Here is a 15,796-nt window from a genome sequence, read left to right as displayed (position 1 = left end):
TCCTGCATTATTGTTTTTGGAAACAGAGCCTACAGTATAATAATAATAATAATAATAATAATAATAATAATAATAATAATAATAATAATAATAATAATAATAATAATAATAATAATAATAATAATAATAATAATCAGCCTATTCATGTCCACTGCAGGACGAAGGCCTCTCCCTGCGATCTCCCATCACCCCTGTCCTGCGCCAACCGACTCCAAATAGCACCAGCAAATTTCCTAATTTCGTCACTCCATCTAGTCTTCTGTCATCCTCTGCTGCGCTTCTCTTCTCTTGGTACCCATTCTGTTACCCTAATGGCCCAACGGTTATCTAGTCTGCGCATTACATGACCTGCCCAGCGCAATTTTTTTTCTCTTAATGTCTATTAGAATATCGTCTATGCCAGTTAGCTCTCTGATCCAAACTGCTCTCTTTCTGTCTCTTAAAGTTATGCCTAGCATTCTTCGTTCGATCGCTCTTTGCGCGGTCCTTAATTTGTTCTGAAGCTTCTTTGTCAGATTCCAAGTCTCTGCCCCATATGACAGCACTGGTAAAATGCACTGATTGTATACCTTCATTTTCAATGATAACAGTAAGCTCCCAGTCAGGAGCTCACGATGTCTGCCGTACGCGATCCAACCCATTTTTATTCTTCTGTGAATTTCCTTCTCATGGTCCGGGTTCCCTGTGATTAGTTGACGTAGGTAAACGTACTCCTCCACAGACTAGAGGCTGACCTGCGATCTTGAAATCTTGTTCCCTTTTTATCATTATCTTTGTCTTCTGCATATTAATCTTCAGTCCCACTCTTACACTTTCCCTGTAAAGGACCTCAATCATTTGTTGTAATTCGTTTGCATTGTTGCTGAATAGAACAATGTCATCGGCAAACCGAAGGTTGTTGAGGTATTCGCCGTCGACCTTTACTCCTAAGCATTCCCAGTTTAATGGCTTGAATACTACTTCTAAGCACGCAGTGAATAGCATTGGAGAGATTGTGTCTCCTTGTCTGGCTCCTTTCTTTACAGGTATCTTCCTGCTTTTCTTGTGTAGAATTAAGGTGGCTGTGGAATCTCTGTATATATTTTCTAGGGTATTTACGTAAGCAGTCTGTACTCCTTGATTACGCAATGCCTTTATGACTGCTGGTATCTCTACTGAATCAAATGCTTTTTCATAATCTATGAAAGCCATATAGAGAGGTTTATTGTACTCCGCGGATTTCTTGATAGCCTGGTTAATGACATGGATGTGATCCATTGTAGAGTAACCTTTCCTGAAGCCAGCGTGTTCCCTTGGTGGACTGAAGTCCAGTGTTGCCCTTATTCTATTAGAGATTATTTTGGTAAATATTTTATATTATACTGGGAGTAAGCTAATAGGCCTATAATTTTTCAGTTCTTTAACGTCTCCCTTTTTCTGGATTAGTATAATGTTTGCATTCTTCCAGTTTTCTGGGACCCTTGCAGTGTATAGACACTTCGTATAGAGCCGCCAGTTTTACTATCATTATGTCTCCTCCATCTGATTAAATCGACTGTTATTCCATCCTCTCCTGCCGCTTTTCCTCATTTCATGCCTTGCAAGACCTTTCTGACCTCATCTCTAGTTATAGGAGGAGTTTCCGTATACTGTTCATTATTGTTTTGAATAGAGCGCTCCTGAGTCGTCTGGGTACTGTAAAGGTCAGTATAGAATTCTTCCGCTGCTTTTACTATATCTTCCAGATTTCTGATGATATTACCCTGCTTATCTTTTAGTGCATACATCTTAGTTTGTCCTATGCAAAGTTTCCTTCTCACTGATTTCAGGCTGCGTCCATGTTTTACTACTTCTTGAGTCTTTCTCACGTTATAGTTTCGAATATCACTTATTTTCGCCTTGTCGATAAGTTTTGACAATTCCGCGAATTCTATTTTATCTCTTGAGTTGGGCACTTTCATTCTTTGTCGTTTCTTTATTAGGTCCTTTGTTACTTGGGAGAGCTTGCCTACTGGTTGCCTTGGTGCCTTGCCTCCCACTTCAATCGCTGCCTCTGAAGCCACCCTCGTTACGGTTTCATTCCTTACCTCTATGTCATCATCATCATATCTCTGTTCTAAGGCTGCATATTTGTTTGCAAGTACCAGCCTAAATTTGTCTGCTTTTACCCTTACTGCCTCTAAACTGACCTGTTTTTTCTTGACCAATTTTGCTCATTCTCTGTTCAAATTCAGGTGGATCATGGCCCTCACTAACCTATGATCACTACATTTTACCCTACCTATTACTTGAACATCCTGCACTATACTGGGATCGGCAGAAAGTATGAAATCAATTTCATTTCTTGTTTCACCATTAGGGCTTGTCCCGGTCCATCTTTTGTTGCTACGTTTTCTGAAAAAAGTGTTGATTATTTTTATGATACAAAAAGAGAAAGAAAAGAAAATTTAATGAAAACTAAAAGCAAATGAATTCGACATAGCCAGAAATGTATACAGCCAGATTACACGGCTAATCATGAGAACTGTGCTTGCTAATTCTATTCAAGTTTTGTATGCAAAATACTGGCTGATTGTCTTTCTCTTATTGCGATTATACGGACGCTCGAGGCTTGTTTGCGCCATTGGCGTTCTTTGATTGTATTTACCGACGCGCATGTGTGGCCCACGCGGTGAGGGTTAAGAGGTCTCCAGAAACATGCGCAGTTTCGCCCGAAAGGCGAAGCATCGATTGCGAGAGCAGAGAGAGAGAGAGAGAGTAATATAGGAAGGCAGGGATGTTAACCAGTCAAGTCTGGTTGGCTACGCTACGCTGGGGGAAAGGAGAAGGGGAAGCGAGAGAAGGGAGAGAGAAGGTGTAGATACGTGTACGGACAGCACTTGAGTTAAAGACGCTCGCGCAAACCAGAAGTTCTGAGAAAGCATAAAAGTGCCTTCACTGCCTTCTGAGCCGATGATCGGTCGGGACGTTGCTCTAGTAACGTCTGTTCACTCAGAGGACGATCATCTAATTTCCTCAATGTGTTGGACAAAGATTGTCTGTGTTTCAGATTTAGGGCAATGGCACAATAAGTGTTCAATGTTCTCCTCGTATCCGCAAACATCACATGCAGGACTATCAGCCATTCCAATTAGTGCTGAGTAGGCATTCGTGAAGGCAACTCCAAGCCATAACCCACACAGAAGAGACGCTTCACGTCGGTGTAGACCGGCTGGAGGTCTGAGTTGAAGTGACGGGTTTAGTCTGCGCAGTCTTGTGCACCTTGTATGTGCGCCACTCTGCTAAGGAGATCGTGCGTGCTAAAATGCCAAGTTGCCTCGCGGCGTCGGTCCTTGAGAGAGGAATGGGGTCGCAGCGGTCTTGGTTTGATGTCCGAGCTGCCTTGCGAGAGCAAATTAGTACACAGCTGTATACGAGTTAAGTACAGTAGTTTTATCGGCCGTGTAAACTTGGAAACATTCGCTTGTTAACCGAATTACTAATGGCGCGCGAGATTGAGCTACGATCGTCAGTTCCCCTTGCGCTTGGTTGTGAAATGCGCAGTTGCTGCCGGAGCACAACGCCGCCCTCCCTGCCATCCTACCACGGCCTTTCGCGCGACGGAAGACGGCGCGTTTTCTCTCCGTTTTCTTCGTTCGCGCGCGCCAGATTGAGCCGCAATCGTCGGCTTCCCTCGCACACTTTCACTGGCTCATGCAGCATACGACGCGCGGCGACGGTGTTATCGCCCTTCGACGTTATACGGAACCCCACGGCGACGGCAAAATTGCGCCTGGAGTTTCCACATAGTTGCTATCGTAATACACTGCCATGTGGACGCACCCGCTGCCCTTAATCGATGCTGGCGGAGCCAGAACAGCGTTCTGCAGCTTCCGCTGCGCGCTGAACAGCTGTGTGCCCCGTGGTGCATACACTTATCTGAGCGGAACGGACAGTATAGATAAATCTATCTAACTATTTGGGTGATGACTACCGCCAACGGCTTTCCTTCTGTCTCATTTAGTGTACCATCAAGCTGCGTAAGGTCCCTGCAGCGCTGTTGGCGGAGCTCCATGATCAGGCCAACTTTCTGAGACGCCTTCGACGCAACGCTAAACCTTGCTATCACGTACAGTGCTTCGCCTGCGATAGTTTGTGATAACAATTATACGGACACTCGAGGCGCGTTCGCGCCGTCTCAGATGGCGACATCGTCAGCATTGTCTTGGTGTCCCGCTATCGACGGCACGAGCACAGCTCGGGCGCCGAGATAGAAATTAGAAGGGAGCGTCACATGACAGCCTTGAATCCTAGTGATAAAAATATAAGGAACAAGTTTTATCACCCATTTTACCACCTGACAACTTTTTATTCCTCGGGTACGCGTTTTGAGCGTTTCGTGGCGCTATTTTCTTGTTATACAACTTTCGCATTATTTTTTTTTTCTTTTTAACGATCTCCATTTTCTGAGTTACAATCTCCTTTTTGTTTTCCGCGGCGCCGTAACTATCTGAGGCTATGTCTAGCTAACATATCCGCTCTTGTTTAAATAGGTCAAGAAACCGAGAAGGCGTCTCTGCAGCAGTTTGTTAGAACGCATGGTGTCAAGCCTCAAGTTATCATGTTACAGGAAACACTGACGTCTAACGTGACCTTAACGAATTTCAAAGCGGAAGTTAAGGATAATGAACAGGGCAGAGGACTCGCTACTCTCATTAATAGGAGGTTGGCATACATTAGACATGATCTTCACATGGCAGATTGCAAGATTGAATATATTATGGTGGAAGTAATCTTAGGTCGGCAAAGGTCATGTCAGAGGAGCGTTTACCTGCTTAACCTGTACAGTAGCCCCCGGGACACGAAGCAGAGTTTCAAATCTCTCTTGACCAAGGCAACCAATCTGGCTAAGGATGCACCGTTGCTTATTGGAGGGGACTTCAATGCACCATATCATGTGTGGAAGTATGTTTATAGCACTATTAAGGGGGAGAGACTATGGCAGCAGGCACTAGACTTGAATTTAACTCTGATTACAGACCCCTCGTATCCCACCAGATGTGGCACGTCGACATGTAGAGATTCGACACCTGATCTCACTTTTGTTCGAGGGGTGGTGGATTCGTCCTGGTCCAATTCTAATAAAGATTTTGGTAGCGATCATTACATACTTATGATTACTTTGGCAGTGGCTAATAAAAAGGAGCGCACATTCAGGATGGTTGGCTGGGATGCATTTAGGAAAAGAAGAGCGCAGAGAATCGATGATGAAGGAAATGAGTTGACCTTGGAACAGTGGACTAGTCAGCTTAAAAGTGACGTTGAGGCGTCCACTAAAGAGGTTCAGACCGATATTGACACGGAACACATGGATAGTCGCCTGGCACATTTGTTGGAAGCAAAGCAGTCGATGTTAGCGAGATGGAAGGTTCAGAGATTAAATAGAAGGCTTAGAAAGCGTATAGCAGTGGTTAATCAGGAAATTGAAGACCATTGTCGGGTACTGTGCAAGCAGCAATGGGATGAAGTGTGCAATTCTATTGATGGTCGCATTAAGAGGGGAGGCGCATGGAGTTTGCTCAGACATTTACTAGATGAGACAAACACTAAGTCTAATCAGAGGACTGTGATAGGTAGGCTGGTCCATCAGGCGTGTCGGGACTCCACGGAGCAGGAGTTGCTAAAGGATTTGGCTCAGAGATACCTTCCTTTGGAAACCTGGCACGATACACCTGATGGGGTTTTGGAATATAGTGGAGACGAAAATGCAGCTATGGACGCGGAATTTACTGAAAGTGATATCAGGATGGCGCTGCAGAATCTTAATGGTCGATCGGCATCAGGGCCGGATGGCATTACGAATAAAATGCTACGGAATTTAGACGATGGGTCAATTGAGTTCCTTACGCGGCAGATCAATTGCCTATGGAAGGAAGGCTCTTTCCCGGAAGAGTGGAAACTGGCAACTACTGTTCTGATACCCAAACCGGGCAAGGCCATAGGGCTTGAAAATCTCAGACCTATTTCCCTGACGTCGTGTTTGGGAAAAGTCGCTGAGCATGCCATTTTAAATAGGCTAACGCGTTATGTTGAGGGCAATGGGGTCTTTCCGCATTCGATGATAGGATTTCGGCCCGGCCTCTCGACTCAGGATGCTATGATCAGGATTAAGCATCAGATCCTTGACCGGCGAACAAGGGATACTAAGGCACTAATTGGACTTGATGTGGAAAAAGCTTTCGATAAAATCCGATATTCTTTCATTCTACGGGTGCTATCGGACTTGAATATGGGGCAGCGGCTTTTCAATTTTGTCAAGGCTTTCCTTACGGATAGAAAGACATGTCTCAGGTTTGGGGAGATAAAATCGGAAGTCGTTAAATTGGGTTGCTGTGGTACTCCGCAGGGATCCGTACTCTCGCCTATGTTATTCAATCTGGCGATGTCGAAGTTGGCTAATAGACTGGACACTGTCCAGGATATTGGCTATTCTATCTACGCGGATGACATTACTATATGGAGTGTCGGTGGTAGTGATGGAGAGCTTGAGGCTAGGCTGCAGCAGGTGGTAACGCTTACGGAGGAGTACCTGGGTCTCATGGGGCTCAAGTGCTCCACTAAAAAGTCGGAGTTGTTGATCTTCAAATCTAAGAAGCTAGGTCGTAGGCCGAGGGGTTGGGTACCGGAAGTTGAGCCTTGCATTAGAATTCATACTAGGGAAGGGTCGGTGATACCCAAAGTTGAAGCAATCAGGGTCCTGGGTTTTGTACTTGAAGCGAACGGATCGAACATTAGAACCATTCAGCGTATTACCAAGAAAACGGAGGAGGCCATAAGACTTATAAGACGGATCTCTAATAGGCATAGGGGTTTAGGAGAAGAAGGTGCGATGCGCTTAGTTCACGCATTTATTATGTGTCATTTCTCGTATGTGGCAGCTATGCTAAATTGGAATAGGGGGGAGAAAAATAAATTGGAAGCATTAATCAGAAAAGCCATCAAGGCTGCGCTTGGTCTGCCTATGACTACGTCAAACGATATGTTGTTACGACTGGGTTTGCATAATACTTTAGATGAAATTGCTGAGGCTCAACGTACCGCACAGAGGGAGCGGTTGCTAGGTACACCAGCGGGTAGGTATATATTACAGTCAATTGAAGAATCGGTGGCTGTGTCGCACGATAGGGCGCCTCTACACGAGTTGAACGTGAACCTTAGGGCAAATATCATGGTTCGTCCATTTCCGCGGAATGTGCACCCCGTGCACAATGTAGGGAGGCGGGTCGCGAGAGCTAGGGCTTTGTTGCGAGAGGCAAAGGATCAGGAGGAGGAGTCTGCGTTTGTTGACGCCGCATGGATTAATGGTAAAAATGCTTATTCGGTGGTGGTAGTAGATGGCAAAGGGAGCGTTAGAAATGCTGCTTCCATTTATACCAAAGACCCGGGGGTTGCTGAACAGGTGGCTATTGCTCTAGCACTACTTGATTCTAGAAGAGTTTTGGTGTTTAGCGACTCGCGATCTGCGATTACAGCCTTCTCGAGAGGACTTGTTGCGGAACCGGCTAACAGACTGCTGCAGGGTAGGGATATCACTTCGCATACCGTTACTTGGTTCCCGGCGCACATGGGGACAGTGGAGGCAGCCCCGCGTAACCTCAACGAGGTGGCGCACAGGGAGGCACGAGGATTAGTGTGCCGTGTACTCCCTGAAGGGGCTGGATCTCCCGCTCCTGAGTACAGGGACCAACTGTTAACCTACAACGAAATCACCAAGCACTATTACTTAGGGCGCAGGGCATTCCCGTTGCCACATCCTAAATTAAGTAGGCCGCAGGCGGTTACATTAAGGCTTCTGCAGACACGGACGTACCCTAACCCGGTCATCATGAATAAAATTAATCCGGACTGCGGGGTTTCAGTCTATTGTAGTAAGTGTGGGGGTTTGCTCGATTTACAACACATGCTGTGGCGCTGCTTGGCGTTGGCCGGTGATGGTTCTCGAGGTGAACAGTGGTGGCAGCGAATGCTGCACAGTGAAGTGCTAGCGGACCAACTCAGGGCTGTCCAGAGGGCCCGTGTGATGGCAGAGGGGCTCGGCCTCTCTGTACCGACGTGGGAGCGGCCCGCATCAGTCCCAGACTGATCCCTCAGGACCTCAATAAAGTTCTTCATACCATACCATACCGAGAACGCGACCTTGAAAGTAGCGCCCAGTTGTCAATAACACTTTGTAGTCGAAGCATCATGACTCAAATCTAAAGAAAATACAAGTATCTGTTGGAACCCAGCTATCAGCGACACCAAGAAGAACATTTACGTCTTTGTTTGTTGGCTTCTTATATGATTAATAAAAATCAGGACCCTTGGTTCCCTTTTTCAAGTATCTGTTGGGAGCGTCATAGGACGGTTCAGTGCAGAACGATGAGTTGACTCATCAACGTTACCACGAAGCGAGCAATATTTTGAATGCTCTGGCAATATTTCGGGGCCTATTCCTACCCGAAAGCTACCGCGCACATTGAGGCCCGAAGCGTCAGAAGAGCTTGGCTTGCCGAGGCTATAGCTGTATAGTATCATGCTCCCTCCTACTTTTCTTTTCCTTCATCCATGGTCTCCGTGCAGAGACGCGGAATGTGCCTGCCTGCAAAAGCGACGAAGTGGACGCACCGCCACCGCTCCGCTCAAGCGGCTCGATGGCGGATCCAGGACAGCGTTGTCAGGCTGCTTTCCGATGCTGGCATGAACGCTGTGCGCACACTAGCGGTCCTGCTGAGTTGCTCTGTGAGCACTGGTTTGAGCAAAACAGATAGTAAACGACGAGCTATCCTTATCTATTATATTTTTTTTGTGCTGGCTAACGCCGAGGTACTTATGCGCAACGATAAACCTGGCTATCACTGTCAGTTGATTCGCCCTTTATGTGAAACTGACATAGTCCTTTAGTGCGGTGCCCGGTGTGCATACCGTGTATCTGGCATCGGCGGACTTGTACGAAGGTTGGTGCCTTAGCACAGTCTGTAGCACTTTAAAACCAACGCTTTGCCTATAGTCAGGTAGCTCATTTCAACAAAATGGCTGCCTTCCATTTCTGACAGACTGAACGTCTTGCGTTGCGTCATAAAGGGGAAGAAAGCGGGTTAACCGAGGGGCCCCATTTTATTTGTCATAGCGTAAGAAGCCAACAAACACTGACACCAAGGACAACATCAGGCGGAATTATTTTCGCTTAATAAATGAAATAAAGAAACGAAAGATTAATGAAATGAAAGTGGATGAAGAAACAACTAGCCGCAGGTGGGGAACGATCGACCTTCGCATTACGCGTGCGATGCTTTACCAATTGAACTACCGCGGAGCCGTTTTCCCATACACTTTCTTGGGTATTTATGTTTCCTAGTGGAACCCTGGGTGTGTTAGCCAGCGCCACCGCTTACAAACCTTGGCGGCGGATGTGGAACATCCTTTCTGCCGCAGGCGTCATGAGAACGTGATCTTTTTGGGTGAAGGCAGCCGGTCAATAAACCCACACATGCTGGTGTAGAGCATCGCACGCGTAATGCGAAGGTTGTGGGATCGTTCCCCACCTGCGGCAAGTGTTTTTTTTTCATTAATTTATCGTTTATTTCATTTATTAAGCACACCTAATTCCCCCTATCTTGTCCTTGGTGTCAGTGTTTGTTGGCTCTTTATGTTGCGTCATATAGTAGCGTGTGATAAGCAGTATAGTATCATATTGACACGTGTACTTGTTTATCTTTATTGAGCGACCACGTTTCACCGCCTAACGTTATCGCACAGCGCAGGACGCGCCTGCGTGTATCGGAAGTTTTTGGAATGTTATTGATGGTTCCATCCGATGTCTGTTCCTGAACCTTGTGTAATCTGATTGCATCTATGCGTGACGCGAATAGAGTAGAACTTTGTGGAAGACATGCGGGTGCCAGCGATTACTCTGAAACATCCTACGACTGGTGTATAAAAGCCGACGCACTTGACCCGCTGATCAGATTTTCGACAATCGCCGACTGTGTTCGCCGTTTTCGTTGAGTACTTAGTGTAGCCTGTTTTTTTCTGGGCACAGGTTCGCCCAGTAAAATTAGTTTCACGATTCACAGTTTTGTTGCTGTGTCCTCAACCGTCACTACCACGTGACAATATTACAGTGACCATTTTTGTTACCGCTAAGCGCAAGACGCGCCTTCGTGTATCGGACCTTTCTCAATTGTCCCCGATCTTATAGTGAAAAAATCTTGTCTAATCAGATTGTGGACGTGATGCGAATAGTGGTGTACGTTCTAGAACGTACGCGAGGGCAGCAGCAATTGCTGGATTACGGTATGTACTCGAAAATAGGTCGAACAAAGATATAGGTCAACCGCTATATATTAAGCTCGCCGAGAAATTCAAATAAGAATTTGAATATAGGTATGACCCACATTTTTTTACAAATATCAAGACCTTTGAACATGACGCACCTACGCTTACGCAAGCTCGGCTAGTAAATCTCGCTAGTCAGGCGACGAGGGGCATGCTCATCGGATGCTTCGAAAGCGCACTCGGCATCCCAAACGACATCCTGCTCGGTGCGTCATATATGTAGCATTTCTCAAAGCCAACCTGCATAATCTCCAGATCGGCCTTACAGCGGGCGCGACGGAGCAACTACTTAGCTCGATACTTTTTCCAGTTTAGCTCACGATTATAAGTCGAGATTCTTTGGTGACGAAAGTAGGTCGACAGCAAATTTTTTGGGGGAAAAAGAAAGAAGGTTGACCTACATTACAATAAATGCAATACGGTGGAATGTTACGATGTGTCCTGTATAAACAGCCGACACACATGACCTGTGCATCTGATTTGAACTACCGACAACTGCGCTTCCCGCTATCGTTGTGCTCTCAGTGCTACTTCTCTTTTTGGGGCACAAGTTCGCCCAGTAAAGAGATTCCCGACTCACAGCTTTTGCTACTATCTCGTTCCTCCCTGTCGCTACAACGCAACAGTATTCACGCACAACCACTTTTCCTAGCGTCAGGGAAAAGTTCCCGCATGTCTTGCGCTTTCGATGACGGCTGAGCACCTCCTGCCGCCACATGGACACTTACCGCCTTGCCTCGAGCGGCGTTGATCCTGGCCGCCAGTTGCGCGCCCGGTGCTTGCCCAGGGAGCGGCTGCGGGTCCGAGGCACGCTGCCCTCCGATGGCGTTGACATCGCGCGGCGCAACGTCGGGCAATGCGGGCGCCTGCTGCTGCTCCCGGAATCCGATCAGCAGCACGGTGCAGAAGCTGAGGCCGGCGGCCCAGGCGAGTAGCCGCCGGAGCCGGAGCTTCTTGGCCGGGAACATGCTACGCCATGGCAGGCCCCAGCACTGCCACTGCGTTGTCAACGGCGGCTGGTGGCAATGCTGCTGCGCACAGACACGTGGCTCGCGTGGGTGCGCAGAATCCGGCACGGTAACCGGGTAATAACACCGGCTGCAAGTTTCACTCTCATCCGGCTATCGCGGCAGCTGTTCCGTTCTGCTTTAAATGACTTGCGGGCCAGAGATGGGGCTACAAACATCTGCTCGCTCTCGGTTCATAGTCGACTAAAAGGTAACGAAATACAAAGCCGCAGCATCACGGACGGAAGGACGCGTGAATAAACAGAAAAACAGCCAGCAGCAAACCGCTATATTTATATACTGCAGAAGCACGTGAAGAGAGTGCAGAGCTCATCAGTGCGAAAGGCGTCACCTAAAGAAACAACTCAAATGAATACTGCACAGAAATGCGAATTTAAATCTTACGTGTTGACGCTTGTTCAGCAGTTCTGCTTAACAATCCCTCTCGTGGCATTTCCTTCGTTTCAGGGCGAAAACTAAGTTTTGAATACGCACAACGTGTACCACTTCGTATTCGTCCTCCCTGCACTAGCCTGTCATGTAAAGTTCGCGTCTTACGCGCATAACGCCTCCAACACACGTTCAGCACCAAACGGGGTTCACAGACATACCGCGCCTGAAAGCGCACAAGTCGGCTCACTGACGTGCGACACCCGCTCGATGCGCGAGTGCGGAAAGGTCTCGTCGTATCCGAGACTGGCGGCGACGCGCACGCGTCTCAAGAGACTTTTGGCAGACAAGGGCGTTTCTGCGGGTGGCTAGCGTGTGTGTGTGTGTACACAAACGCACGCACAACAAGGGGAGCGGACAATGGGAGGCGGAGGGCTGCGCTGGGCGTGCGGGCACGTGCGGCGTCCAGATGCGACGCAAAATAAGCGGTGCGTGCGGACGCATCACTCCGCTTCCGTGCACGCGTCTGGCCACTGACTCATTTAAAAGATGACTGATATTACAGAAGCGGAACAGAGACGAAGTGATGTCGTTCCACTCGGGGAAGTACTATTTTAGCAGTGCGGCAGAACAACAAGGGGGGGATAGGTCTCATGTCCACGAAAGTAGCAAGAAGATACAAAGGGAACCCGCGCGGGTTTCTCAGAAAGATGGCCCCGCAGTTTAAAAGCCGCAATTGTGGTCCGGAGATAGAACCCGAGACTAATGCCTTTCGAGTTGGGGGGGGGGGGGGGTGTCGCTTTCTACCGCCTGAGCTATACTGGAGGCTATCAAATTGCAACATGAGGCCAAATTTAAACGATTCATTTAAATGTTTCACTCGCTTCACCTATACAGACCTCGCGCTTAGCTCAGGCGGTAGAGACACCGCCCCGGAAATACGCTGGTACCTGACTCTGTCCTCGCGCCGAGACCAAGTTTTCGCACGTCAAGTGTCCCAATTCGCGAGTAGTAGCATTAATAGAGTCAAGCTGGTGACACCAGGCGGCGCCAAGTCGCCGTTGTGCTTACCTTGACCGATGCCCGACGACCTGGAACCCATGCGTGGTTCTTGCTGGGGCCGTGACTGCCGGACGCCCGGAACCAATACCACTGCGTGCTCCTCTGCGAAGTAAAAGGAGAGATAGCGTGCCACTGTTAGTGCGCTTGAAGGAAGCTCGTCGATTCCGAAGCATGAAGGCGCGGAACACTGTCAATTATTCAACTGTATTCACATTAAAAAAACTCGATTGTGCGCCGTTTGTAAAGTACCATTTGAGGTTGTGTTTTCGTCGCTCGTATGAATATTTACTTCGCAAGAGCTTTTAGAAAAGCGAATATGGTGGCGAGAAGGCAAAGCAAATAGTAGGCATACACATACAGAAAATTAATCTGAACCGCCTCCCCCCCAACCGTATACTGTTATCACTTCCCAATTCCAAAATCAGTTTCCTCTGTCCTCGACAGGCATCGACCCGGCTTCGGAATGTAATCTTCGTGGTCCAAGGGATAAAGAGCGTCAAACAACGACGAGCAACAGTCCTGTTTCGCAGGCTATAGCTCTGACGTATATTCGTTCGAGGAAGTCGAATAACAGTAATCTGGTAGTGGTGACCGCAGAGCATGGGGATTGGCCAAGCTTTTCCTGTTGTTTCCGTTCTGCTACTTCTCCGTCGAACTTCGACATTTAAATTCATCAGAATAAGATTACGCGGAAGGAAAAGCATGCTCACAGTTAACGCCAGAGATGCAAGTTATATTCTTTCTCTCTCCATTAGAGTGCAGCTCTTAGGCGCCCGTTCCTGCGGCGAGCGTCGGCAGCGTAACTGAGCGAACGAGCACAGCGAAAGATGAAAGGGCGAACGCCGAGCGGGATATGAAAGAAGTGAGCAGCGAACGGCGGAAACCAATGAGAGTGGCCTCTTCAGTGACGTGCGCGCGGGTAACTGGAGTCATGCGGACCCGCCCAACCGCGCGAGGCGTACTCGTAATTGGTTTCAGCTGGACCACTGGTTTCGAGCCGGTCTGCTTGCGTCAGCTCTCGCTCGCGCTTGTTTGGTTTGGTCTGGTTCACACTTGTTTCGATTGCCATGTTTGGCGATGAATTGTTAATACTTTCTGGAAGCACGCGGCACCAGCGATTTCACTGGAGCCTTCGACGAGTCATGTGTAAAAGCCGACGCGCTTGATCTGCAGATCAAATTTTCGACGATCGCCGACTCTGCTACATGTCTCTCTCAAATTCTTTGCCTTAGAATATTGCGAAATGAAAACACGGATAGAGCTATGCTCAAATTTCGCATTAGAGAGCTTAAAGATGCGCCGGTTAATTTTTGAAAAGTGGTCACCAGCTTAGAAGTGGTGGAATGAAAAAAAAAACAAAAAGAAACAGACGAGGACGAATGGGAAAACTATCTCTGTTCAAGTTTAGTTTAGTCGGAGATTAATGAAGCAGAGTCGAGCTAAAGGCTCGTGCTCTCTTGCACGAGACTTAGCACCAATAATGCCTTTCTTCGGTATCATATACAAGCACTGAACATACAGCGGTCAGCGGAAGCATTCATGTTGCACTCCTGTAGCACACAACGGGCACAAGCACGACGACGGACGATATTGTCGTCGGTCCGTCTCTTGAAGCGAATGTGAACACTTGCACTTACAGTGGGTTGCGGAGGTACTCCTCTACGGGTCACGCCGTTAGCCTCCGTCATGTCGCCAGCACACGTGACGCTACGTGAGAAGTTTCGTCAGCACCAGAAAGGCTTACAACACGAATCTTGCGCCACTCTTCCGCCGAGCGCTGAGTGTTCAGCGACGCCTAGCCCTTCATTGAGCGCCGGTGCGAAGACGATATCGCCTTACAGATACCTCCCCCCCCCCTAACAAAATAATAATACGACAGAAGAAGGAAGCATAAAAGAAACCACTCCTTCCTGGCCCAATAACAAAGCCTCATATTGTTTTCCGGTCGTAGCCATTGGCTCCCACTCGAGGACTTCAGTAGTAATGTATGCACAGCGTCAGCGAAAGGGTCATATTCCTTGCGCTTAACGCACACGTGTGCGACCTTAATAACGCGGCGAATTACTACACGTGTGTCGCGTGCAACACGGCATCGGTCGTCGATACAGATATGTCGTGCTCCGGAGCTGTCCTTGGGCAAACAGTGCGCAGAACCATCATCAAGGCTCAGGCGAACTCCCATCGCGCACGCGGGTTCCTTGGGCCTCGGTCCGAACTCCGCGAGGGCGGCCCCTTCCGTGTCGTGAGCTCGGTCGCCAAAATCTATACGTTCTACGGGAATGGGTGTTTGAACGATCCTGGAGCTCGCCTTCGGTGCAGCGGGGCGCTCTATAAAGGCCGGCTGGTGTCCCATACTTGTGCTCTGCACTGCTAAGCAGGAAAAATACGAAGAGAAAAAGAGGGGTGGGGGGTTAGAGGCACCATCTCTGCTTGTCAGTATTTCTCGTTTCCGTTAACCACATTGACCTTTACGTGCTACACCTTTGACATTTCGTGCCCACAGCGCAGGATGTTCACTGATGTCCTATTTCCTAGGCGTCAGCTGCCGTTGCCCCAGTAATCACGCGATATGAGCTTGCTATGCAAGAGAATGCATCTCATTAATACTGAGCGCAGGGTGCTCGATTAACCGTATAAGAGGTACAGAGGTCTTGTTCATAAAAAGTTACACAGCACTTCTGAGAATTGTCTACAAATGCGTAAGCACTCCTTGGCTCGGCTGTTACCTAGCTTTTACTTTTGTTTCCCAAATTTAAGTTTGCCCACCCCCAAATTTCAGTTGGCCCACCCCCAAATTTCAAGTTGGCCCACATTACTATTGGCTTCCTCATGCATTTTCTATTGAGCCCTATATGTATCTCTAGGGGTAAAGTGTCACGCATTTCGCGTTACGAACACGATTTTGTTAACAAAATTCTCTCTGACGATTTCTTTTTGTTTTAAAATTCTTCCTTATCGCTTATAAAGCTACCAATCATCTACGTTTACACTACTATAACGAT

At 47.9% G+C, this 15,796-nt stretch overlaps 1 protein-coding gene across 13 annotated transcripts in view; it reads right to left on the bottom strand.

Annotated features, from left to right (window-relative positions):
• The window catches only part of LOC142579516 (glycoprotein 3-alpha-L-fucosyltransferase A-like), a 155,192-nt gene that overhangs the window by 16,835 nt on the left and 122,561 nt on the right, over window positions 1-15,796 (bottom strand). For 5 of the 13 annotated variants that reach the window (XM_075689812.1, XM_075689802.1, XM_075689813.1 and 2 more), the window contains exons 2-3: window positions 12,804-12,896; window positions 11,064-11,366 (exon numbers count right to left, since the gene is read on the bottom strand). In XM_075689812.1, coding sequence (XP_075545927.1) covers window positions 11,064-11,303 — 240 coding nt within the window. In that variant the 5' untranslated portion in view covers window positions 11,304-11,366; window positions 12,804-12,896. The remainder of the gene's footprint in view (window positions 1-11,063; window positions 11,367-12,803; window positions 12,897-15,796) is intronic. The other 8 variants (XM_075689807.1, XM_075689803.1, XM_075689808.1 and 5 more) reach the window with 2 other exon arrangements.

This window comes from Dermacentor variabilis, chromosome 4 (genome assembly GCF_050947875.1).
Source record: "Dermacentor variabilis isolate Ectoservices chromosome 4, ASM5094787v1, whole genome shotgun sequence".
NCBI classification, from domain to species: Eukaryota; Metazoa; Arthropoda; class Arachnida; order Ixodida; family Ixodidae; genus Dermacentor; species Dermacentor variabilis.
The sequence above is the reverse complement of the archived record's forward strand: the minus strand, read 5'-3'. Positions and strand labels throughout refer to the sequence as shown.